The following is a 27,356-nucleotide window of genomic DNA, read 5'->3' on the forward strand; positions in this document are numbered from 1 at the left end:
TGACCCCTAGCCTGGGAACTTCCATATGCCAGCAGGTGCATCCCTAAAAAGCAAAACAAAGAGAGAGAGAGATTTGGGCCTGGGATTGAGATGAGTGGAGGTCATTAAAGGGAAGGGTAGTAGACATGAGAATGTAAGGGTGCATGCTGAGTGAGAGGAGAGAGGGACCAAGGACAGAGCCCTGAGAACAGCAGTTAGAGGATGGCCAGAGGAGGAGAGGCCCGTCCAGGAAACCCCAAGGAGGAAAGAGAGGACAGGAGGGAAGCTGGACAGGTGTGGGGCCACAGCAGGAAAGGGAAGAGGGTGTCTCAAGACAGTGCATGGTGGGGTCAGTTGTGCCTGTGTCAACAGGAAAGGATTTAAAAAGTGGAAGCACCTTATGTGCATATTTACCTCGTAACTCTCCACCCCCATAGTCTCAGCTCTGCTCACATCATCTTGAGAACATACTTCTTTTCTTTGAGTCCAACTGGTGCCTTTTTAGCTCCTAGACAGTGGCTCATATATATGTGCTGCCTCCTTTTCTTGCTGGGATACAAGAGGTTTATTGATCTCACAGTAAATTCTTTTGCTTGATTTTCATGCAACTCATCAGTGTCAGGGTTTTTTTTTTAACACAGACAAAGCTTGCATGTCATTTGCATCCCATTAGTAACAGTCAAGTAAGGATTTCCCTGTTAATAGAGTCACATTGTAAGTTAATGAAAGCAATTACTTGTTGGCTATACTAACACTTCCATTTGGTTTTGTTTCCATCTTTATTTCTCCATTGATTTCTTAGGACTCTTAGATTTTTGTACCTAATGTCTGTAAGCCTGTAATGATGCAAGTATGTTTTATGGAAATTGCAGGGACCTTGCCAATCCGGGTTTAAAAAAAATATTTCCAGTAAGCATGACTTACCCTTGTGCCTGGTTACTAAGCAGTCTCTCTAAATCTTTACTCGATGCCTTTCAGTGTTGTGTATTCCAGGTCAGCAGCAGCATAGAAGCCCTCGTGAGTGTCCCTAGCACTTATCAAAAAGATGTTTCAAATCACATAAATTTTTTTTTAACTCTTCTTCTTGACTGAGATGCTTTTGCTGTGTAGTATTTTTTTTAATTGTTTTTTAGGCCTGCTGCATATGAAAGTTTTTAATTGCTTTTTCATAACCTGCTGCATATGGAAGTTCCCAGGCTAGGGGTCGAATCAGAGATGTAGTTGAAATTGCATGGATACTTGTTGGGTTCTAAACCCACGGAGCCACAACAGGAACTCTCTGTGTAATATTTTAATTCAACACTTTTCTTCAGTTTATCATTAATACAATAGTAAAACCTCTAACTATAATATAGAAAGTGAGGAGTTCCCATCGTGGCGCAGTGGTTAACGAATCCAACTAGGAACCATGAGGTTGCGGGTTCAGTCCCTGCCCTTGCTCAGTGGGTTAACGATCCGGCGTTGCCGTGAGCTGTGGTGTAGGTTGCAGACGCGGCTCGGATCCCGCGTTGCTGTGGCTCTGGCGTAGGCCGGTGGCTACAGCTCCAATTTGACCCCTAGCCTGGGAACCTCCATATGCCGCGGGAGCGGCCCAAAGAAATGGCAAAAAAAAAGACAAAAATAAATAAATAAATAAATAAATAAAAAAGAAAGTGAGGCCATAATTCTATTCAGGGTCTTTAAAGCATTTTATTAAGTTGCAATTAGTACCATGTAGTTGGTGTAGTCATAGAAAGGTAAAGAAACTCTTCAGAGAATGGAGGCAAATTACCCAGACTCTAGACATTGTGAAGTTGTTTGCTTTAAATGCTTTCATATGTCAATGCACACAGACAATTCAGATAAGTAATGTCAATCCAGTTGTGTGTGGATTCTACTACTCTAATGATCACATGATGGCAAAGACACCAGGCATAAGTATCAAAGAGGTGAAGAGCCTGGGCTCAGCAGTCAGACTGCCTGGGTCTGCATCGTACCAGTTGCGTACCAGTTGTATGAGGCTGAACACATTGAAAATCTCTGTGAAATGGAGTGGATAGCAGTCCGTACCTCACAGGGCTGTTACGAAGGTTAAATGAGATAATGCTTGCAAAGCACTTAGCACGGGGCCTGGCACTCCATAAACACAAAAGATTATAATAAGTCGCCAATATTACTTATGAATCCTTTTTAAAAAGCAGTATACGACAGAATTTTACATTAATTCATGTAGAATTTCTTCTCTAAGCCAATTTAACATTATAATTTCACTAACACTTTCTGCTAATTTTTATTTTGAAAAATTACAAAGTTACAGACAAGCTGGAGGAATGAACACCATGTACCCTACATCTATATTCACCAATTATTAACATATTTCTACATTTATTTTCTCTGTGTTTATACATGTGCATGCACACACACACACACACACACACACTCCCAGAAACCTAAAAAAAAGCTTTTCTTGATGTTCTGAAAAGTATTTAATCTGTCTTTCTCTATTCTCATTCTCCCTTTATCCTTTTATTTATTTATTTATTTATTTATTTATGTATTTAGTCTTTTTGCTGTTTCTTTGGGCCGCTCCCACGGCATATGGAGGTTCCCAGGCTAGGGGTCAAATCAGAGCTGTAGCCACTGGCCTACGCCAGAGCCACAGCAACGCGGGATCCGAGCCGCGTCTGCGACCTACACCACGGCTCACGGCAATGCCGGATCGTTAACCCACTGAGCACGGGCAGGGACCGAACCCGCAACCTCATGGTTCCTAGTCGGATTCGTTAACCACTGCGCCACGACGGGAACTCCCCTTTATCCTTTTCTAACAATATAGCTTGTTTTCATTTTTTAAACTTTTCAAATGTAAGTGGTAAATATCTTACTCTTCAGTCCTAAGTTCCAAAATATATGCAGTTCCTAAGAATGACATTTTCTTTCATTAACACAATGTTATCACATAAAAGAAAGTTTAATCGCAACATTGTCAATCAACTATACTTCAATAAAACTTTAAAAAATAATAATAATAAATAAATTTCCAGGTCAAAAAAAAGAAAATTAATAATTCCATAAAGTTATCACCTATCTAGTCCAAAGCATATTCAAACTTATGCAATTGTCTCGCAAATATTTTATAGCTGTTTTATTGTTGCTGTTGTTTTTGATTTCTCATACAGAATCCAATCAAGTTTCTTGCACTGCACTGGGCATTTTCAACCTGCATCTCCTATCAGGTGAGTTAACTTATAGAATGACTCAAACCTTGGGGATTGTCTGTCTTTTCTCTTTGTCTGGCTTGTTACCTTCTCTCCTGTAGTTCTGACACTCTAGATCTAAAGTGAGCCATTCCTACCAGGATCCCTAAATCATTGCTTTCCTTTGTGTGGGATCCTCCACTCAACACATGGGAGTTCATGTTATTTATCCCTGCTCATTGAGTGGCGATAAATGGATCAACATCTAGGCCTGGATGTTATGGCAAGGCAAACTATGACAAATTAAGATTTGATTTGGCTATAAGTAAGAGAAAAGCCAAACAGTGGTAGCTTGAATAAGTTGCTATTCTCATTCTCTCATCCCTTTTGTCCAGAGTGTGGAAATAGCCTCACCCCAACGTAGTCTCACCACCACCTTATCAGGCTGTCCCTCCTGCCTTGTCTCAAGGCTCCACCTCACAGTCTGGGATGACTGCTCCAGTTCGTCATGATGTCTCTTTTGCAACCAGCAGGAGGGAGGAAAGGGAAGGAAAGGTGCACACTCTGTTTAATGACCCTTCCTGGCAGCTACACATACCACTTATCATTTCCACTCACTTCTCATTGGCCACTATTGAGTTCCAGGGCCATATCTAGGTGCAAGGAAGGTTGAGAAATGTAGCTAAAATAAAGGGTTCTATAACCAGGAAAGGGAAGAAGAGATTTAAGGGACAGCCTTCAGCCTTGGCCATGTCTATTTACTGTGGCAGATGGTCAAAAGGGTCACTGAGAAGTCATTACTGGGGAACCAATACGGAGGCTCCTGAGGGACAAATACAGAACACGCACAGAGAGCAATGTTTTACATACATGTGTAACTCTTACTTTCTCCAGAACATAGCAACTTTGGGAAAGACCAAAACTTCAGTAACGACTGCAATTGCTTTTCATTTTAGTCCCCTAACCAGGATGGTTATTGGAATTCTGCTTCTAAAAGGTTCCTCCAGGTTCTATGAGTTTTGTGTGTGTGCTGGATCCCATCGTTCCTTAAAGAAGTTTCAGAAAAAGCTGAAGGTGTTCCCGTCGTGGCTCAGTGGTTAACGCACCTGACTAGCATCCATGAGGACTCAGGTTCGATCCCTGGCCTTTCTCAGTGGGTTAAGGATCCAACATTGCCGTGAGCTGTGCTGTAGGTCGCACACATGGCTCGGATCCTGCATTGCTGGGACTCTGGCATAGGCCAGCAGCTACAGCTCCAATTGGACTCCTAGTCTGGGAACCTCCATATGCTGTGGGTGCGGCCCTAATAAAAGCAAAAAAAAAAGAAAAGAAAAAGGCATACCACTTGACTTCTCCCTTGTCCCCACCTGCCTTGCAGTGTGAACTTTCCTACCATCTTTAGTTACAACTTGGGAGTGCTGAAAGATTTGGTCTTCTAGTGCTCATAACTCTCTAAGCCAACCTTAAACTGTTTAGTAGTTTTTATAATTATAGCCTCACTGAGCACTCTCACACCCTTCAAGAGGACCAGGTGTTCAAGGTCAAGGCCACAACCCAGCTTCCCACAGCTGTTCCTCTCACCAGATATAAGATCCTGAGCAAATTCACATTCTTGCTCTATTTTGACCTAAGGCAAGTTTACAATTTATTTTGCTGGACTATCAGCTACAAAGTCTCCACAATTATGTCTTTTCTTTTTTTTTGTTTTTGTTTTTGTTTTGGCTGTGCTCTTGGTCATGTGGAAGTTCCCAGACCAGGGACTGAATCCATGCCACAGCAGTAACCCAAGCTCCTGCCATGACAACACCGGATCCTCAACCTTCTGTGCCACAAGGGAACTCCACTCCATCATTATTTCTTGCAGGGGACTCTCATGAACTCTGAGTTCCTAAGGGAAGATTTGCAAATTAAATTCCCCACCATATCCCTAATTGCTAGGTTCCTACTTTTCAAAAGTAAGTAGTTCTCAAAATTAAAATTTTTCACCTAGGCAATCTTTACTCTAGAAATACACATTTAAAAAATTTGGGGAGCTCCCATCGTGGCTCAGTGGTTAACGAATCTGACTAGCATCAGTGAGGATGCAGATTAGATCCCTGGCCTTCTCAGTGGGTTAAGGATCAGGCACTGCCATGAGCTGTGGTGTAAGTTACAGATGTAGCTCGGATCCTGCGTTGCTGTGGCTGTGGCGTAGGCCAGTGGCTACAGCTCCAATTCGACCCCCTAGCCTGGAACCTCCATATGCCAAGAGTGCAACCCTAAAAAGAAAAAAAAAAAAATTTTTTTCTTGTAGTGTTTTTTCTGAGTCAATTTCCCCTGGAATTTGGTCGAAATTGGCCTAAAAGATCATATTAGATTATACACAGGCATGAAATTTCATCTCATCATTCTACGGGATTTTATTTTTATTTTTTACCTTTTTGTCTTTTTGAGGGCTGCACCCACGGCATATGGAGGTTCCCAGGCTAGGGGTCTAATCGGAGCTGCAGTCGCTGGCCTACACCAGAGCCACAGCAACGCCAGATCCAAGCTGTGTCCTCGACCTACACTTTTCATTTTAAAGTGAAACAAAGAATCAGCTGTTACTGAATCATCCTGAATTTCCATCACTTAATGTGTGTGTGTGTGTGGCATATATATGGCATATATATATGCCTTTAAAGGCCACACCCATAGCAAATGGAAATTTCCAGGCTAGAGGTCAAATCAGAGCTACAGCTGCCAGCCATAGCCTCAGCCACACAAGATCCAAGCTGCATCTGCAACCTACATCACAGCTCAGAGCAATGCTGGATCCTTAATCCACTGAGCAGGGCTAGATATAGAACCTGAATACTTGTGGATACTAGTCGGGTTCATTACCACTGAGTCACACGAAGGGGAACCCCAATAATGCATATATATATTTTTTTTTGTCCTTTTTTTTTTTTTAGGGCTGCATATGGAGGTTCCCAGGTTGGGTGTCAAATTGAAGCTGAAGCTGCTGGCCTACGCCACAGCCCCTGCAACACAGGATCTGAGCCATATATGTAACCTACACCATGGCTCACAGCAATGCCAGAACTTTAACCCACAGAGTAAGGCCAGGGATCAAACCCGTGTCTTCATGTATACTAGTCGGGTTCATTAACCACTGAGCCACAACAGGAACTCCCAATAATGTATATTTCTAATAACTGAGTGTTCTTTCTAAAATAAATGCACTTTGTTGAGGGGACAGCCTTTTAATCAATTTCATTACACAGTTCTTAGGTTAACCTTTTCAAAAAAAATTTTTTTGAGATATAGTTCATGTCCAATATTATATGTTTCAGGTGTACAACATAGTAATTCACAATTTTAAAGGTTATACTCCATTTATAGCTGTTATAAAATAGTGGCTATGTTCCATGTTTTACAATATATGCCTGTAGCTTATTTGTATTATACATAGTAGTTTGTATCTCTTTATCTTGCTCCTTTCCCCTTCCCACTGGTAACTACTAGTTTGTTCTCTGGATCTGTGAGTCTGTTGCTTTGTTATTATATTCACTAGTTTTATTTTTCAGATTCCACATATAAGTGATTTACAGAATTTGTCTTTCTGTCTGACTTATTTCACCTAACATAAGACTCTCCAACTCCATTCTGGTTGTTGCAAATGGCAAGTTTTCCTTCTTTTTTTTATGTCTGAGTAACAGTCCATTGTGTATATATACCACATCTTCCTTATCCATTCATCTGGTTTTTTGTTTTTGTTTTTTTTTTTGTCTTTTTTGTTGTTGTCGTTGTTGTTGCTATTTCTTGGGCCGCTCCCGCGGCATATGGAGGTTCCCAGGCTAGGGGTTGAATCGGAGCTGTAGCCACCGGCCTACGCCAGAGCCACAGCAACGCGGGATCCGAGCCGCGTCTGCAACCTACACCACAGCTCACGGCAACGCCGGATCGTTAACCCACTGAGCAAGGGCAGGGACCGAACCCGCAACCTCATGGTTCCTAGTCGGATTTGTTAACCACTGCGCCACGACGGGAACTCCGATCTGTTGATGGGCACTTGGGTTGCTTCCATATCTTAGCTATTGTAAATGAAGATGCTATGAATATTGGGGTTCATATATCTTTCCAAATTAATGTTTTTATTTCTTGGGGTATACACCTAGGAGAGGAATTGCTGGAATATATGGTTGTTCTATTTTTAGTTTTTCAAGGCCACTCCACACTGTTTTTCACAATTCACATTCCTACCAATAGTGTACAATGTTCCCCTTTCTCCACATCCTTGCCAACACTTGTTATTTGTGTTCTTTTTGATGACAGCCACAATAACAATCCACATTCCTACCAATAGTGTGCAAGTGTTCCCCTTTCTCCACATCCTTGCCAACACTTGTTATTTGTGTTCTTTTTGATGACAGCCATTCTGACAGGTGTGAGGTGATACCTTATTGTGGTTTCGATTTGCATTTTTCTAATGGTTAGCAATGTTGAGTATTTGTTCATGTGCCCATTGGCCATTTGTATGTCTTTGGAAAAATGTCTATTCAAATCTTCTGCTCATTTTTTAATTTGGGTTGTTTGGTTTTTTGATACTGAGTTGTATGAGCTGTTTATATATTTTGGGTATTAATCCCTTATCAGTCATATCATTTGCAAATATCTTCTCCCATTCAGTAGGTTGTCTTTTTGTTTGTTGATGGTTTTCTTTGCTCTGCTAAAGACTTAAAGTTTAATTGGATCCCATTCATTTATTTTTGTTTCCTTTGCTTTAGGAGGCAAATACATATATATATATGGCTACAATCTACGGCAAAGATTCTGTTTTTTTCTAGGAGTTTTACGGTTTCTGGTGGTTTTCTTTTGTTTTGTTTTGTTTGGCTGCACCCACAACATATAAAAGTTCCTGGGCCAGGGATCAAAACTGAGCCACAGCTATGCCATAGCTGCTGCAGTGCCAGATCTTTAACCCACTGTGCTGGGCTGGGCATCAAACCCACACCTCCGCAGTGACCCCAGCCACTGCATATACAAGGCCAGATCCTTAACCTGCCGCACTAGAGCAAAACTCTGGTTTCTGATTTTATAATTAGATTAATCTTTAATACCAACACTTTTTTTCCCCTAACAGATATAATGAAGAAGCTTTGCTTTGGTAATAAAACTACTAAAATTCAGGCTAAGAATCAAACTTTTAAACAGAATCCAGTGGGAATTCCTGTCCTAATTAGACATCAGAAACCAAAGTTAAAATTTCTTTTTTATGGGAGTTCCCGTCATGGCACAGTGGTTAACGAATCCGACTAGGAACCATGAGGTTGCGGGTTCGGTCCCTGCCCTTGCTCAGTGGGTTAACGATCCAGCGTTGCCGTGAGCTGTGGTGTAGGTTGCAGACGCGGCCCGGATCCCGCGTTGCTGTGGCTCTGGCGTAGGCCGGCGGCTACAGCTCCGATTGGACCCCTAGCCTGGGAACCTCCATATGCCGCAGAAGCGGCCCAAAGAAATAGCAAAAAAAAAAAAAAAAAAATCTTTTTTAAATCTTTAAATTTCAGTTTCCTGTCGGAAATGCCACTGAGAACAGACAAATGATAAGCTAAGATGGTTGGGAAGTGTTTGCCTGGTGAGCCCAATCCAGCAGTCATTGATTAAAAAATACAGAAATCATATAAGCTTAAAAGTAGAAAGGCTTGGAGTTCCCGTCGTGGCTCAGTGGTTAACGAATCCAACTAGGAACCATGAGGCTGCAGGTTCGATCCCTGGCCTTGCTCAGTGGGTTAAGGATCCAGCATTGCCATGAGCTGTGGTGTAGGTCGCAGACTTGGCTCAGATCCCACGTTGCTGTGGCTCTGGCATAGGCTAGCAGCTGCAGCTCTGATTAGACCCATAGCCTGGGAACCTCCAACGGGTGCAGCCCTAAAAAGAAAAAATAAATAAATAAATAAATAAATAAAATAAAAATAGAAAGGCTAGAAAGTAGAAGCTGGCTTTCTACGTGAGTCACATGCATTCAACCTGTTTATCATGGGTCAACATCCTCCATGAAAATCCTTATACATTCTGGACTTTCAGGAAAAGCCAAAGAATGACATACTTCTAGCAGCACAAAAATATACTTCAAGCCAGTCCCTTTAACTGCAAATATATTAGCCAAAAAAGGAAATTTCCATAACTGAATTTTTAAATTGATTTTTTAAGAAATCCTTTCTACTTAAAAAAAAAAAAAGAGAGAGAAAGCACCACAAAACATTCATAGAACGGTACAGAGAAGTATGTCCAATATAATCTGAATTTCTTTGGGTTTTTGTTTTTGTTTTTTCATTTTTGGCCACCCCACAGCATATGGAGTTCCTAGGCCAGGGATCAGATCCTAAGCTGCAGCTGCAGCAACACCCAATCTTTAACCCACTGTGCCAGGCCCAGGATGGAACCCGAGTCCTAGCACTCCCAAGACATAGCCGATCCCTTTATGCCACGGTGGGAATTCCCTAATCTGAGTTTCTTGATCCTAATATTTGACCAAATTCAGTATAAACTTAACAATAAATTCGCTTTCTAAAAAAGCAAAATTTAAAGGAAAAAATACTTTTCTTTTTTTTTCTTTTTGCTTTTGAAGGCTGCACCCAAAGCATATGGAGGTTCCCAGGCTAGGGGATCAAATTGTAGCTACAGGTGCTGGCCTACACCACAGCCACAGCAATGCCAGATTCGAGCTGCATCTGTGACCTACACCACAGCTCATGGCAACACCAGATCCTTAACCCACTGACTGAGGCCAGGGATTGAACCCGCAACCTCATGGTTCCTAGTCAGATTCGTTTCCACTGTGCCATGACAGGAACTCCAGGAAAAAAATACATTTATCTTCCCAAATATAACTGGTATGAAATGGTATTTGATTTTCATCAGTCAGAAGCATAACTGCCTTTAGCTAAAACCAAATAAATAAGAACATAGATGACACAGATTCCTTTTTGTTTGTTTTGGTTTTTGGTTTTTGCCTTTTCTAGGGCTGCTCCTGCAGCATATGGAGGTTCCCAGGCTAGGGGTCTAATCAGAGCTGTAGCCTCCAGCCTACACCAGGTCCAGAGCAATGTGGGATCCAAGCTGTGTCCGCAAGCTACACCACAGCTCATGGCAATGCCAGATCGAACCCGCAACCTCATAGTTCCTAGTTGGATTCGTTAACCACTGAGCCACGACAGGAACTCCAATACAGATTCCGTTATTTTAAAACCTATTACAGTATATACGTATGTGCATACCTGCTGGAAAAACATTATATAATCTGTAAGATGAAGTGAAATATGTATACTCTAATTATATAACAAAGGCTGAGAAACTTAAACTAGATCACATAATACCTGGACCAAACTTTTTTAATCTGTAGAATAATCCCTTGAAGGGAGATATTAAATGAAATAACAAAAGCTTTTATTTAAGCTAGTTTTTATTGACTTTATCTAGTTTTTATTGACTTTCCTTTCTTTAGATCTTGTCTCAAAAGACAAACAGTATATTTTGTGTTACTGTAAACATGAGACTTTCAAGCCGTTTTACTACAGTCCTTAGAAACAATTTATTTCTTCAACTCTTCATGCACACCTGAATTGGTGGAGGCTTCAGCTCGAAGCTCTTCTCTTTCTCCCTTTAAAGCAAACTCAGGCCCTGAGTGTTCCTGGACGCTGGATTTCACAGCATAAGCTGCATAGTTAAGGCTGGTGTTTTCACTCCAGTGCCAGTAACCTGAGAAGGGGTTGTAGAGCATTCCTGTCACCGTTTGAACTGACAGACCATCTGAAAAAAAAAAAAAAGTGATAGAAAGGAGATTTAATAAATGTTCAGGAGTTCCCGTCGTGGCTCAGAGGTAACAAACCCTACTAGGATCCATCAGGATGCAGGCTGGATCCCTGACGTCATTTAGTGGGTTAAGGATCTGGTGTTGCAGACATGGCTTGGATCCCAAGTTGCTGTGGCTGTGGTGTAGGCCGGCAGCTGCAGCTCTGATTAGACCCCTAGCCCAGGAACTTCCATATGCTGCAGGTGCAACCCTAAAAAGTGAAAAAAATAATATAAATAAATAAATGTTTACCTTCCAAGTGCCAAGAGTCTCATGCAACTCTCCATATTAAAAAAGGATTCCTACTTCAATGGTACAAATACTTTGTAACCTTGTATAGCTCATCTTTTTTTTCTTCATTTTTGGCCGCTTCTCGGCATATGGAACTTCCGGGCCACGGATCAGATCTGAGCTGCAGTCTCACCCCAAGCCACAGCTGCAGCAATGCTGGATCTTTAACCCACTGGGCCAGGGATCGAACCCTTGTCCCAGAGTTCCCAAGATGCCACCGACCCCCTTTCATCACAGTGGGAACACCTGTATAGCTCATTCTTTACTGCAGCAGAACATAAACCCTAGCACAGAGTTTGGAATTTGTAAGTACTTGATAAACATTAGCTGTTATTAGGAAATACCTGCCAACAAGTGATTATTCCAATAAAGCATCTTTAAAATATCTTGTCTACTCGGAGTTCTCATTGTGGCTCAGTGGGTTAAGAACCCAGCTAGTATCCATGAGGATGCAGGTTTGATCCCTGGCCTTGCTCAGTGGGTTATGGATCCGGCATTGCCGCAGGCTTCGGTGTAGGTCTCAGACACAGCTAGGAATTGGCATTGCTGTGGTTGTGGCATAGACCTGCAGCTGCATCTCCGATTCAAACCCTAGCCTGGGAACTTCCATATGCTGCAGGCAGATCCTAAATAGAAAAAAAAATGTATATATTGTCTACTCTATTTTCAAAAAGGTTATTTGCAGATAAGAAATTACTATATTTCATTAGATGGATGATATTCCAAGTAAAATTAAGTTTATTGATATACTGTTATATGAACAAAAAGCATTAGACACATAAGTCAAAGTATTCAAAAGGAATAGGAATTCCTGTTGTGGTGCAGCAGAAACTAACACAACTAGTATCTGTGAGGTCTTGGGTTCAATCCCTGGCCTCCCTCAGTAAGTTAAGGATCTGGTGTTGCCCTGAGCTATGGTGTAGGTTGCAGACGTGGCTTGGATCTGGCATTGCTGTGGCTGTGGCCTAGGCCGGCAGCCATAGCACCAATTTGATCCCTAGCCTGGGAATTTCCATGTACCACAGGTATGGCCCCAAGAAGCAAAAAGAAAAAAAAAGAGGAATACCAAATACTAAATAAATGAACTGAGAAGTGTTATTACTTGAGAGCAATTCAACACGAGGTGTAAAGCAGAGCTTGGCATTGTAGGGAGTACAGAGAAGAGACACAGTATTGCCTTCAAGGAGCTTATAGCCAGAAAGAGATGAAAAACATGAAAATAGGAGTTCCCATCGTGGCTCAGTGGAAACGAATCCGACTAAGAACCATGAGTTGCAGGTTTGATCCCTGGCCTCACTCAGCGGGTTAAGGATCCGGCGTTGTGGTGAGCTGTGGTGTAGGTCGAAGATGCGGCTCAGATCTGGCATTGCTGTGGCTGTAGCATAGGCCGGCAGCTACACCTCCAGTTTGACCCCTAGCCTGGGAACCTCCATATGTCATGGGTGCAGCCCTAAAAAGACAAAAAAACAAAAAACAAGTTTAAAAACATGAAAACATACTATAAGGCATGCTTATACCTAGCATACAACACTACATAAAAAGTGTCAAGATTAAAACAAATCGGATTATGAAGGAACTGGGAAAAATAGTATGCAATATAAGCTGATTCAAGGATGGCCTCAAGAGGAGTTTCCGCTGTGGCACAGCAGGTTAAGGATCCAGCACTGTCTTTGTGGAGGTTTGGGTTACTGCTGAGGCTCAGTTCAATCCCTGGTTCAGTGGGTTAAAGTGTTGCCCCAGCTGTGGCATAGGTTGCAGCCGTGGCTCAGGTTTGATCCTTAGCCTCTGAACATCCATATGCCACGGGTGCAGCCAAAAAAAAGGTAAAGTAAAAGACATTTGTACCTCATCCTTAAACAAGTGAGGATTAAACAGTCAACAAGTAGTCCTTGATCATCTATGATTTGCTTGGCCCTGGGTCAGGTGGCATGGATGAGAGACAATGGTATCTAACACTTAGTCCTAACTTCAAGGAGTTTATAATCTAGTTGGAGAGAGAAAACAAACATCCAAAGAATAGTGGCCTATTTAATTGTTAGGTTATGTGCTTAATAATTATAGGTACATTAAAGGTTCAGTCAGGCCTTGAACACTGGAAAAAAAATTAATACTTACTTGATTCCAGAATGCTCTCTAGCTTTTCAGGTGAAACAAACTTTTCCCACGTATGAGTACCTTTTGGTACAATACCTGCAATTTGCTCTGCAAAAACAATTCCCAAGGCATAAGATAGCTGGGTTTTGTTGATTGTAGTAATGAATAAAGAACCACCAGGCTAAAAAAAAAAAAAAGGTGTGTACAGAAGTAAAATTTTAAATGTCAGGAGTATCAGTTAGAAAAAGGCTTGGCTTCCCCCACCCTTCTCCTTCCTCCCATATAATTTAAGTGCAGTTAAAATACACAAGTGTGAATAAAATATAGTTTACCAAACAGTATTTTTTTTCTCTAAGGAAATTCATTGTTATAGGCAGCTCACTACAGATGCGCTTACTGAATTTATGCAACAGTGCTTACAACTAACTCTTAAAATCATACATTACTCTGACATGTTTGTATTATATACATTCTTTTGCACCTATCAAATACTTCATAGTAAAAATATAGAAACGAGGTCAGGCTGCTCTTCCTTGTTACATGTCCACATGATGTCCTAATATGTCAACACTACTTTCTCTTTGGGTGTCAAGCCTGTCTCACGTGTTTGGTACAGCACATAGCCACACAGCTCATGCAGGGGAGCAAGGCCAAGAAGTATTCTCAGACAAAAGCATTAATGATTAAGGTAGGAAAGCAGTTTTTTTGTTGTTGTTGTTCTGATTTCACTAGTATAAAGAATATAAAGAGATCAGGATAAGTACTTAGATGATGCAAACCATTTATGGGATTGTTTAGTCTGTCATCTTTCAATGACTATATTTATGCTGTTTCCTACATTTACTCCCACATATGGCAAGAAGATTAATGTCTCTTCCCTCTTTAACACATTTTTGTTAACACCTGATGGGGATAAAATGCTGAAGACCCCCTCCAAAACAATCATATTAAGATATGTATGTAGTTATGAAAAATATATATTTATACCTCAAATACCACCCCAAACCAAAAATAAAAGCAGTAAGAGAAGGCCCTGAAATATTGGGATGTGGCTTTAAAACCAAAACATCAGACACTATTGCATTACACATTATAACTTTTCTCTGTAAAACTCTAGTACTCTGTCATATTAAGAATCACTTATATATGAATTATATCTCAGTAGGGCTAAGGGGGAAAAATCACTTATAAATATCTAATCTGTGCTTCCAAGATCTTATTCTAAGGAAATAGTGGTGAGCAATTGTCATTTCTTTTTTTAAAAATAGGCTTTCTATTAAAGCAAAAATTACTTTTAAATTGTATGAAGCAAGTATTCCCATCTGTGTGAAAGAACCTCCATCCATACATACTGACTGAGACATAAAACAGAAAGAAATAATTGAGGAGTTTTGCTTGGGAAATAGAAGTGAAACCTAATAAAACTCATTAAGAGGAAACACTGGAACTTCCGCTGTGGCACAACAGGATCAGAGGCATCTTGGTTACGCTAGGACGTGGGTTTGATCCCCGGCCCAGCACAGTGGGTTAAGGATCTGGCATTGCTGCAGATGCAGCTTTGGTCATAACTGTGGCTCAGATCTGATTCCTGGTCCTGGAGTTACATATGCCTTGGGGCGGCCGAAAATGGAGAAGGAGAAAAAAAAAAAAGGAAACACCACCAAGAAACTATACAGACTGAAGGAGACTAAAGAGATGTGGCAACTAAATACAATGGAGAATCCTGGCTTGGATCCTGCAACAGAGAAGTGATGTTAGTAGAAACACTAATGAAATCTAAAAGGGTTTAGTCTATGGTGTAGTTGATAGTATAATGTCAACGTTAATTTTGTAGTTTTGAACAGAAGCAGACTCAAAGGTTTTTGAAACCAAAATTATGGCTACCAAAGATAACTTATTTTCTTTGCTGTACATCTGAAACTAACACGTCTTTGTAAGTCAACTATGCCCCAATAAAATTTAAAAAAAAAAAAAAAGCAAGTTTCTTGTGGTTCAGCGGGTTAAGGAACTGGCATTGCTATAGCTGCACCGTGGGTTTGATCCCCGGCCTCGGAACTTCCACATGCTGCAGGTGTGGCCAAAAAAAAAAAAAAAAATACAATCTAATCCCCCCAACACAAGAAAAAATTTTGTAGTTTTAAGAAATGTCCCGTGGGCTATATACAGGGCTAGGACAACAGTGAGGCAAGTGAGATGCCAAGGGCAAGATACTGAAGAGGGCAAGCACTCTTGGGGCATGTAAATGCAGGACTGGTACCAAGGAGTGAGCGCCCCCTTGCACTCTGTGCCCCAGGTGCCATCTGCCTCATCAATACTAGGGGAGACTGGGTCAAGGGCACATGGGAACACCATATACCTTTGCAATGCTCCTAGAAATCTTAAATGATTTTAAAAGACAAATCCGCTTGCCGTTTTTGTTTTGTTTTGTTTTGTTTTGTTTTGTTTTGTTTTGTTTTGTTTTCTTCTTAGCTGCACCCGCAGCGTGTGGAAGTTTGCAGGCCAGGAATCAAACCTGCTCCACAGCAGGACCCAAGCCACCGCAGTGACAACACTGGATCCTGAACTCTCTGCACTACAGGAGAACTCTGAAAAGACACTTTTTAAAAGCTCTATTTAGGAGTTCCTGCTGTGGCACAAGTGAGTTAAGAACCCAACTGCAGCAGCTTGAGTTGCTGAGGAGGTTCGGGTTTCATCCCAGCCCAGCACAGTGGGTTGAAAGGATTTTGCCACATTTAACTCTTTTAGCTGGTGACCTTAGGAAGATACCTCTTGAATATATAAACAACAGAGTTGATAAACTGTTGCGCATATTACATATTCAGAGTGACTTAAATGCTATCTAACCAATTTATGATAATAATGATATTTTAAAGTATTAATCCAAATCAATTTCTTAGTAATTGTCATTCAATGTCTATTAGATATTTAATTCAGACTATTTCAATGGAAAAATACCACTATAAATCTATGGTTTGTATTATAAAGTTCAGCACCAACATTTTTCAAGATCCCTGGACATCAAGATACTGGATCTGGAAAACCTTGGTATTCAGGGCAAGCTGAGAGGTAGAAGTAATCTCCAGCAGAAGTAATATTCCTGGTTTCAAGTATTACAAACATTTATTGTTATACAACTACATTCAAAAGAAAAATAAGTAAACCCCATAAGTCTTACTTTTAGCACTTGACAGCAGCACTGTATAAATGTTTCTAGATCAATCACATGTTCTACAACTTCAGAAGCTACAACAGCATCAAACGTTTCTGCAGTTTCTTCCACAATCTCTTCCAGGGAGCATGCTCTGTACTCTATCCTCTTATCCAGGACTGGGTCAAATGATTTATGGTGCTGTGCTGTTTTAATGTTCTCATCCACAGGATCAATTCCAATAACTGATGCCCCAAGCCGCCCTAGAGGCTAATGGCATAAAAAACTGTTACCCTCAGGAAGAAGATAGAACCCATGTTAGCAATAAAAAGCTTCTCAAAAAGAATATATAACTAAGCACGAGGGAATAATTATTGGAGATTGTTGTGAGTATGTGAAAGTACAATATATCAAATTCTCTAGCTTGTGCACATTTGAAAATTCCATTAAAAAAGCTTAAAAATGAGAATAATCACAACAACAAAAAACTTATCAAGAGCAACTTGACAATAGTGAGGAAATTTCTGTCTACATTCTCTAGACACACTTATAGGCACACAGTATAGTATTAACTTTTATTTTTAAGGCTGAACCTGCAGCACATGTTAATTAGAATAGGTGTTCAATCGAAGCCGCAGCTGCTGGCCTACACCACAGCCACAGCAACGCCAAATCTAAGCCATGTCTGTGAACTACCTCACAACTCATGGCAACACCGGATCCTTTAACCCACTGATCAAGGACAGGGATTGAACCTGCACCTTCATGAATACGAGTTGGGTTCTTAACTTGCTGATCCCCAAGAGGAACTCCAGTATTAACGTATTTAAAGTACAATAAATGTAACATGTCATTATAAAAAGAGCAGAACTTTCTAATATTCAAGTTCTCTAAAGAAAATTTTTTTCTCCATAGTTTCTCCTGTGACTGACTAGAAACAATTCTTCATAACTAATTCTTCTTTTAACTTTTATATTCAACCACTTCCCATGACATGCCCAAGTTTTTCAACACAGACTTAATTTTAATCAAAACTGCATAGTGGAGTTCCCATTGTGGCGCAGTGGTTAACAAATCTGACTAGGAACCATGAGGTTGTGGGTTCGATCCCGGGCCTTGGTCAGTGGGTTAAGGATATGGCGTTGCCATGAGCTGTGGTGTAGGTCACAGACACGGCTTGGATCCCGCGTTGCTGTGGCTGTGGCATAGGCCAGTGGCTACAGCTCCAATTAAACCCCTAGCCTGGGAACATCCATGTGCTGAGGGAGTGGCCCTAGAAAAGGAAAAAAAAAGACCAAAAAAAAAAAAAAACCCCAAAAAACTGCATAGCATTGGAGTTCCCATTATGGCTCAGCAGTAACAAACCCAACTAGTATCCAAGAGGATGCAGGTTCAATCCCTGGCCCTGCTTAGTGGGTTGAGGATCTGGCATTGCCATGAGCTGTGGTGTAGGTCACAGACACAGCTTGGATCTGGCATTGCTATGGCTGTGGCATAGGCTGGCAGCTTCAACTCTGATTCGAACCCTAGCCTACAAATGTTCATATGTCTCAGGAGCAGCCCTAAAAAAAAAAAAAAGAAAAAGAGAGAAAAAAGAAAAAATTGCATAGCATTTATTTCATAACTCTTTAGTCAATAATTTAAAAGTATAAATCAAATTATTTTTACTTTAGAGATATAAAATCTGTTATACTGAGATTATAGAATACATATAACAAAATCATATTCATTTATAATTTGATAACCACATATTCTTGATTCTAAGGAATATATTTTCACATATTTTACATTTCCTGAAACTTCATAACTGTTTCAAAAGAAACCAGTCCACTGCTGCCTGAAGAACACAGTTTCTGCATATGGAAACTTGGCTGTGAATCAAAGGCCTCTGTTAGCCTCACTGTTAACTTGGCTGTTAAGGACTTTGACAGTAAGCATCATACTGTATCTTCACTTACATTTGTATCCTATACTGTTGCTTAAAATATCTTTTGAAGGTCAGATGATGATGCAGGATTGAAACAAAAAGTTACTGTGTTGATAGAAGATTACTAAATAGAGCTGCAGTGTATAAATTTACTATAAAGCTAAAGCACATATTGTTCACAGGGAAAATGAATATTTTTCCAAGTATTCTAGAGCAGCTAAGAAGTGAAGAACCCCAAAGCAGGCAAAATTCTGTTAGGTTTTGACACTGAAGCAAGTGCAAAAGGACAGCTTATCAGTGCATTTAAAGAGAGAAGAGATAAAATTTCCAAAGCTATTCAAATGACCAGTACTTTTTTTTTCTTATTCTTTTTTTTTAAATTGAAGTATAGTTGATTTACAATATTAATTTTAGGTATACAACATAGTGACTCAATATTTTTATAGATTACACTCCATTTAAATTTATTATTTCCCTGTCTTGTACAATATATCCTTGTTGTTTTTATTTATTTTGCAATCATAGTTTGTACCTCTTAATCCTCCTACCCTTATGCTGCCACTCCCTACTAGTATCCACTAGTTTGTTCTCTGTATCTGTGAATCTGTTTCTGTTTTGCTATATTCCTTCATTTGCTTTATTTTTAAGATTCCATGTATAAGTAATAACATACAGTAACTGTCATTGTCCATTTTATTTCACTAAGTGTAATACCCTCTAGGTTTATCCACGTTGTTGCAAATGGAGATTTTTTTTTTAATATGGCAGAGAAATATGCCATTTTATGCATCATGCGTGTGTGTGTGTGTGTGTGTGTGTGTGTGTGTGTGTGTGTGTGTGTGTGTGTGTGAGAGAGACATCTTCTTCATCCATTCATTTGTTGATGGTCACTTAGGTTGCTCCCATATCTTGACTCTTGTTAATAACGCTACTAGGAACACTGGGGTGCATGTATCTTTTTAAATTAGTGTTTTTGTTTTATATACCCAGGAGTGGAATTGCTGGGTCATACAATATTTATATTTTTAGGTCTTTTTTTTTTGTCTTTTTGCTATTTCTTTTTTTTTTTTTTTTGTCTTTTGTTGTTGTTGTTGCTGTTGTTGTTGTTGCTATTTCTTGGGCTGCTCCCGTGGCATATGGAGGTTCCCAGGCTAGGAGTCTAATCAGAGCTGTAGCTGCAGGCCTACGCCAGAGCCACAGCAACGCGGGATCCGAGCCGCGTCTGCAACCTACACCACAGCTCATGGCAACGCCAGATCGTTAACCCACTGAGCAAGGGCAGGGACCGAACCCACAACCTCATGGTTCCTAGTCGGATTCGTTAACCACTGCGCCACGACGGGAACTCCTATTTTTAGGTCTTTTAAAATTTTTATTTATTTGTTTGTTTTTATTTTATGGCCGCACCCGGAGCATATGGAAATTCCCTGGGTAGGAAATGAATCCAAGCCTCAGCAGTGATCTACACCACAGCTCCAGCAACACTGGATCCTTTAACCCACTGTGCTGAGCCAGGGATTGAACCTGTGCCTCTGCAATGACCCAAGCCAGTGCAGCCAAATTCTTAACCTACTGTGCCACAGCAGGAATTCCAACATTTTCAGTTTTTTGAGGAAACTCCATACTGTTTTTCATAGTGGCTGCACCAATTCACATTCCTACCAACAGTGTACCAGGGTTTGCCATTCTTCTTTTTTTTTTTTTTTTCCTTATTAGGGCTGCACCCAAGACATGTGGAAGTTCCTAGGCTAGGGGTTGAATCAGAGCTATAGCTGCTGGCCTAAATCACAGCCATAGCAACATAAGATCCAAACCACATCTATGACCTACACCATAGCTCACAAAGCCTGATCCTTAACCAACTGAGTGAGGCCGGGAATCAAACCCACACACTCTGGATACTAGTCAGATTCATTTCCACTGAGCCACAATGTGAACTCTCTTGATGACAGCTGTTCTGACAGATATAAGGTAAAATCTGACTGTAATTTTGATTTGCCTTTCTCTGATAATTAGCAATGCTGAGTATCTTCTCATGTGTCTTTTGGCCATCTATGTGTCTTTTTTAGAAAAACGTCTATTCAGGTCTTCTGCCCATTTTTTAAATTGGGTGTTCTGTTTTGACATTGAGTTGTTTGAGCTGTTTATATATTTTGGATATTAATTCTTTTCAGTCACAGAATTTGCAAGTACTAGCTCTCATTCCTTAGGTTGTTTTTTTCTTTCGATGATGGTTTCCCTTGTTGTGAAAAAGCTTTTAAGTATTATTAGGTCCCATTTGTTTTTTTTTACCAGTGTCCTCAATTTCGTGTAAAAAAATTTTTCTGAAATTTGAATAAAAAAATTTCTGTCATTTTCTGAAATAAATATCTCTCTATAGATAGGCAGACAGATAGATAGATACAGGTATAGACGTTTTTTCTTTTTTGACCACCCTGTGGCATACGAAGTTCCCAGGCCAGCAATCACGTCCAAGCCATAGTTGTGACCTAAGCTGTAGCCTGCGTCAGTGCCAAATCCTTAACCCACTGTGCCGGGCAGGGGATTGAATCTGTGACCCAGTGCTCTCACAACACTGTTGATCCCATTGCACCACAGCGGGAACTCCTTATATGTTTTTAAGAAAGTAAAAATCAAGAGTTCCCATTGTGGCTCAGCGGTTTAAGAAACTGAAATAGTGTCATGTAGGTTTGATCCTTGGCCTCAATCAGTGGGTTAAGGATCTGGTGCTGCCACAAGCTGCAGTGTAGGTCAAAGATATGGCTTCAGTGTTGTGGTGTAGGCCTGAAGCCACAGCTCCAATTCAACCCCTAGCCTGGAAACTCCCATATGCCACATGTGCAAAGCATGTATAACTTTTATAATAGTTAAAACATTAAAAACAAATAACATTATACATTTGTTTATTTAAAATAAACAATATTATTTGTTAAAGGGACAGAAGAAGCATAAGCCCACTTCTTCTCAATTGTTTTCCCCAGTTAAAAATGGCAAGAAAGTTATAAACTACTTACTTCTGTTAACAATCCACCACCACAGCCAACATCAAGGATCTTCATCCCAGACAAAGGTTTTCCAGGCAGGTGATTAGCAACTGTTTTTAAAAGATTGTCTCTTTAAAAAAAAAAAAAAATCGAAACATATAAAAACAGATTTTTTTTGTCTTTTTGTTTTTTTTAGGGCCACAGCCGTGGCATATGGAGGTTCCCAGGCTAGGGGTCTGATCGGAGCTATTGCTGCCGGCCTACACCACAGCTCACGGCAACACCAGATCCTTAACCCACTGAGTGAGGCCAGGGACTGAACCCGAAACTTCATGGTTCCTAGTCAGATTCATTTCCACTGCACTACGACGGGAACTCCTGAAAACGAATTACTAATTTTATCAATAAAGTCTTAAAAATGTGTCATTTTCAAGCAGTATTAAACTTTTTTTAGTCTTTTAAATATAATTATTTTATTTTTTTATTAAACTATAATTGATTTATTAAACTCTTTTTAAATGGACTATTGATTTGAGGAGTATAAAGTTTTGTTTTGTTTTGTTTTTTTGCTTTTCAGGACTGCAACTGCAACATATGGAAGTTCCCAGGTAGGAGTGAGTGGAGCTGCAGCTGCTGGCCAACTCCACAACCACAGCAACATGGGATCTGAGCAATGTCATCGACCTACACTGAAGCTTGTAGCAACACCGGGTCCTTAACCCACTGAGCAAGGCCAGGGATTGAATCTGCATCCTCATGGATACTAGTTGGCTTTATAACCACTGAGCCACATGGGAACTCCAAAAAGATTTTTTTATTCTCAGCTTGTCCTTAATTTGTATTTTTAGTAATCAAAAGCAGGAGGTTTAAAGTAAACTTGAAATACTCTAGTAATAATTATGATTTAATTATTATGTTAGTAATAATCTAAAGAAAAACTTTAAAAACAATCCTGTAGAGATTAACCTAATTTTATTCACTTGAGATGTCATGTCACCTGAGACATTTGTTAGCTATGTTGTTACTGCTTGCTAGACCAATTTCACATCAGCAACAAACAGGTTATTTTACACGGCTCAGAAGAAGCCAACTAGGGAGCTATATTTTCAGAATTTGCCTGTATTCCCTTCTAAGTTGAGTCTCTTTTAATCTAAGTTAGTGGTGTTTTCATGATCGTGTAAACAGGCATCCAAATCAAGTAAACTTAATTCTAAGAAATCACATAATCATACTAGTACTTTACCACATTCACAAATAAATGTAAGCCACACACATACATATCCATATACACACAAAGATACATATAGCTAATAATATTTTAAACTAAAACTTTAAATTGGACTATACATGAATTCTAATTATACTTACATTAAAATAAATGTTATATATAATAAGGATAACTTAGGATATCTTTTATTGCTATTAAAAACTGACTTCTAGAAAAACCTAGATGGTGGTTAAGGAAATAACTTCAGAATGTTGTACAGAAAGGTCTCACTTCAAATGACGTCCAATCCACTCTTCATGCATTGGCCAAAATGACTCCTTTATATCTTAATTTAGATCATATGGCTCCCCTTCAATGGTTTTACTTATGATCAGAATAAAATCCAAAGTTTAATCATATGTGCACAGCCCTGGGTGGTCTCTTTTAGTGCAATATCTAAATAATTAGTACCACAGGATCCCCCTGGTGGCCTAGTGGGTTAAGGATCCAGTGTTTTCACTACTGCGGTTGGGTCGCTGCTGTGGCACAGGTTTGATCCCTGGCCTGGGAATTTATGCATGCTGTGGGCGTGGCCTAAGTAAATAAATAAATAATGGTGTCAGTATTTTGAATAGAATAGTTCTCAAGCTAAGTGTGCATGAGAATAGTTGGAAGGTTTGCTAAAACACAGGCTGCTGACACCCCAAAGCAGTAAGTCCAGGGTAATACCTGAGAGTTTTGTAGTTCTATCAAGATCACAAGTGATACTGATGTTGCTAGTCTAGGGCTAACTCTGAGAACAACTGATCTAGCCTAACAGAATGACATTTCTGCTTTTCTTTGCCTTAGTGTCTCAACAATCTACTAATTCAGTGACTTTAAAAAAAAAAAAAGTGCCAGTATTTTCTTTTTGCTTCATTGATTCTGAATAAACCAGCAAAAACCAATCAGGAAGTACCTTGAAGAAAGTCTGAATCTGATATTCTGTGTCTATTGCAGTACCTTGCCCATATGGGCTGCTCAAACAATTTAATGAATAAATAAATAAATGGACAGAATGAACAATTCCTTGATTAAGTGGAGTCCGATGAGCCTTGCCTTTATGTCCCATGGCAAACTCTAAGCACGAAGGCTGTATTTTTTTTTTCCTTTGGCTGCACCCACAGCACATGGAAGTTCCTGGGCCAGGGATAGAATCTGAGCTGCAACTGTGACCTGAGCCACAGTCAAGGCTGTGCTGAATTAGGGATCAAATCTGTGCCTGAGTAGCAACCTGAGCCACTGCAGGGACACTGGATCCTTAACCTGACATGCCACAGCAATAACTCTCCTTTTTTTTTTTTCCCCAGACTGTTTTGAATGATGAATATCTTGGTAACTTTTATATAATCCAGGTAAATTCTCAAAAAATATTTGTTGAATTGAACTGTCTCAGTAGTATTCCCCCACCATTTTTTTTTTTGTCTTTTTTAGGGCCACCCCCATGGCATATGGAGGTTTCCAGGCTAGGGGTCGAATCGGAGCTGTAGCCGCCGGCCTATGCCATGGCCATGGTAACACGGCATCCGAGCCACATCTGCAACCTACACCACAGCTCATGGCAACACCGGATTCTTAACCTACTGAACGAGGCCAGGGATTGAACCCACGTCCTCGCGGATGCTACTTGGGTTCATCGACCACCTAGCCACAACGAGAACTCCTCAGTAGTATTCCCTTTATCAGAACTGCCTAGGAGTTCCCATCGTGGCTCAGTGGTTAACGGATCTGACTAGGAACCATGAGGTTGCAGGTTCGACTCCTGGCCTCACTCAGTGGGTTAAGGATCTGGCATTGCTGTGAACTGTGAGGTAGGTCGCAGACGTGGCTCAGATCTGGCATTGCTGTCACTCTGGTGTAGGCAGGCAGCTACAGCTCTGATTAGACCCCTAGCCTGGGAACCTCCATATGCCACAGTTGCAGCCCTATAAAAGACAAAAAAAAAAAAATAGGAGTTCCCATCATGGCGCAGTGGTTGACGAATCTGACTAGGAACCATGAGGTTGCGAGTTCAATGCCTGCCCTTGCTCAGTGGGTTAAGGATCCGGCATTGCCGTGAGCTGTGGTGTAGGTTGCAGACACGGCTCGGATCCCGCGTTGCTGTGGCTCTGGTGTAGGCCAGTGGCTACAGCTCTGATTGGACCCCTAGTCTGGGAACCTCCATATGCCGCGGGAGTGGCCCAAGAAATAGCAAAAAAAAAAAAAAAGACAAAAAAATAAAACAAAATAAGATAAAATAAACTGCCTAAAGGTCAAAGTTGCTATAAAATGACCTTGATGCAATAGAACCCTAATTCCTTTTCCATACAGATTTACTGATAATGTCCAAAAGCACTTCAAGTTAACTTAATGAAAGCAGCCTAGAACTTGGGTGATGTTATTAAAAAATTAATAGTTTCAAACAATGAAGACAATCTCCCTAATTTCTTCCTTCCTTCTTCCTATTTTATGGCCACATTTGTGGCATATGGAAGTTCCCAGGCTATTGGTCGAATAGCAGCTGCAGCTGCTGGCCTATATCACAGCCACAGCAATGTGGAATCCGAGCCATGTCTGCAACCTAGGCCACAGCTTGTGGCAATGCCAGATCCTTAACCCACTGAGCGAGGCCAGGGATCAAACCTGCATCCTCATGAATTCTAGTCAGGTTCTTAACCCGATGACCACAATGGGAACCCCATCCCAAATTTCTAAAGCAAACTTAAAATGCAGCATTTTGAACCTAGGCATAAACCATGGTGGGAAAAGTGAACTCAAAAGAAAATAAATGAAAAAAAAAAAAAGGAGTTCCCGTCATGGCGCAGTGGTTAACGAATCCGACTAGGAACCATGAGGTTGTGGGTTCGACCCCTGGCCTTGCTCAGTGGGTTAAGGATCTGGCGTTGCCGTGAGCTGTGGTGTAGGTCACAGACTCGGCTCAAATCCAGTGTTGCTGTGGCTGTGGCATAGGCCGGCGGCTACAGCTCAGATTCGACCCCTAGCCTGGGACCTCCATATGCTGCAGGAACGGCCCTAGAAAAGACAAAAAAAAAAAAAAAAAGAAAAAAGAAATGATTGAAAAGAGTTGTAATTTAAAAGGTCTAGGATTTCTGGAATGTTACCTAATAAATGGCACCCTCAGGTCGTTCATAGAATGAAGAGGTGCATACACTCCTTGTTCATCCCACCACCTGTGAGCCAAGGCCAGGAAGGTCTTCACCTCATTGCTGTCTACAGTGGACGGGGAAGTACTGTATGGTCTTATCCAAGGGAGCCTAAGAGGTCAGAAGGAAAAGTCAAGCAAAAACTGCCATTTAAAAAAATGTAATAGGGGATATATTAAGTAGAAAGATATTCTAATTTATAATTTATTAGATCCCAAATACATGTATTGCTCATTTTTGATGCTTCAAAACAAGTTTTCTTATAATCACATTGCTTATATATATATAGCTTATAAATAAATAATATACACATATAGATTCACAGATGAAATGAATTAATTTGCTTTCAAGGTAGGTTACAACAAAAGTGAAACTATAAAACCTGAGCTTTGGGGTCACCTAATAACAGTAACAGTAGTAGTAGTAGTAGTAGTGTAACTGTTCACTGATTACTTACTAAATCCCAGGTATTATTGGTTTAAGAACTCCATATGTGTCAGACATCAGATCATCTTATTTAAGCCTCTCAGCAACTCTATAAGGTAAGTACTATTATTATCTCTAGTGCACTGATAAAGAAAGGCTCAAAGAGATCACATGGTGGAACCAGAATTTGAACTCCGATGTCCCCACCTTGACTCCATTGCTACTGCTTGATCATTCTGTTCCAAGATTGCATCATCTCTTGCCTGAACTTTCGTCCTAGCCTTCTAATTAGTCTGCCTGCTTACAGCCTTATCCCCCTCCGATCCAAATGTTCACAACGCACCCAGATGGATTGTTCTGAAATATGAATATGATCATGCTATCTTCCCATTGAAAATGCTTCCATGGCTTTCCAGTGATCTTAGGAAAAAAGATCAATCCTTAGCATGGCCTACAATGTTCTGAAGTATTTGGTTCCCAATTTCTTCCCTGTTCAAAGCCACCACTCTCCTCATCTTTCCCACTCCAGCCACATGAGCCTTCTTTCAGTTCTTTGAGTTGACCATGCTTGATCCTTCCCCAGGTACTTTGTATATGTCAATTGACATCGAATGACCAGAATATTCTTCTCACATTCCCCCTTCCTTCCTGTACACACCTAATTCATCCCTTTTCATCTTTTAGATCTTTGAAATGGAATATCACCTAATAGTCCCCTATTTTAACTCCTTTACAACTTTTGTGCTCCTTGGTGGGGCTATGTGATTAGTGGATCATGTCTCTCCACTAGAACATAAGCACTATGAGGGCAAGGCATAGACTGTCTTGCTTACCATTTTAGTGCAGTTCCTGAAACACAGTTGGTGCTCAGGAAACATTTGTCAAATGAACAATCTGAAGGAGAAGGCCTGGAAAAGTTTATAATTCACCCCCAAATTTTTTTTTTTACACTCAAGTGGAATCAAACAGGGACTAAACAGATCAGACAGACACTATACCAGCTTCCATTTCAAAGTACATAGTAAGGGAGTTCCCGTCATGGCGCAGTGGAAATGAATCTGACCAGGAACCATGAGGTTTTGGGTTTGATCCCTGGCCTCGCTCAGTGGGTTAAGGATCTGGCGTTGCCATG

At 40.5% G+C, this 27,356-nt stretch overlaps 1 protein-coding gene across 2 annotated transcripts in view; it reads right to left on the reverse strand.

The window, feature by feature from the left end:
- Positions 1-10,569: 10,569 nt before the first annotated feature.
- COQ3 (coenzyme Q3, methyltransferase) overlaps positions 10,570-27,356 on the reverse strand; it is a 29,009-nt gene continuing 12,222 nt past the window's right edge. For both annotated transcript variants that reach the window (XM_047761465.1, XM_047761474.1), the window contains exons 3-7: positions 25,757-25,909; positions 21,440-21,539; positions 16,526-16,768; positions 13,372-13,531; positions 10,570-10,922 (exon numbers count right to left, since the gene is read on the reverse strand). In XM_047761465.1, coding sequence (XP_047617421.1) covers positions 10,705-10,922; positions 13,372-13,531; positions 16,526-16,768; positions 21,440-21,539; positions 25,757-25,909 — 874 coding nt within the window. In that variant the 3' untranslated portion in view covers positions 10,570-10,704. The remainder of the gene's footprint in view (positions 10,923-13,371; positions 13,532-16,525; positions 16,769-21,439; positions 21,540-25,756; positions 25,910-27,356) is intronic.

The sequence above is a fragment of the Phacochoerus africanus genome, chromosome 2 (genome assembly GCF_016906955.1).
Source record: "Phacochoerus africanus isolate WHEZ1 chromosome 2, ROS_Pafr_v1, whole genome shotgun sequence".
Lineage (NCBI taxonomy): Eukaryota > Metazoa > Chordata > Mammalia > Artiodactyla > Suidae > Phacochoerus > Phacochoerus africanus.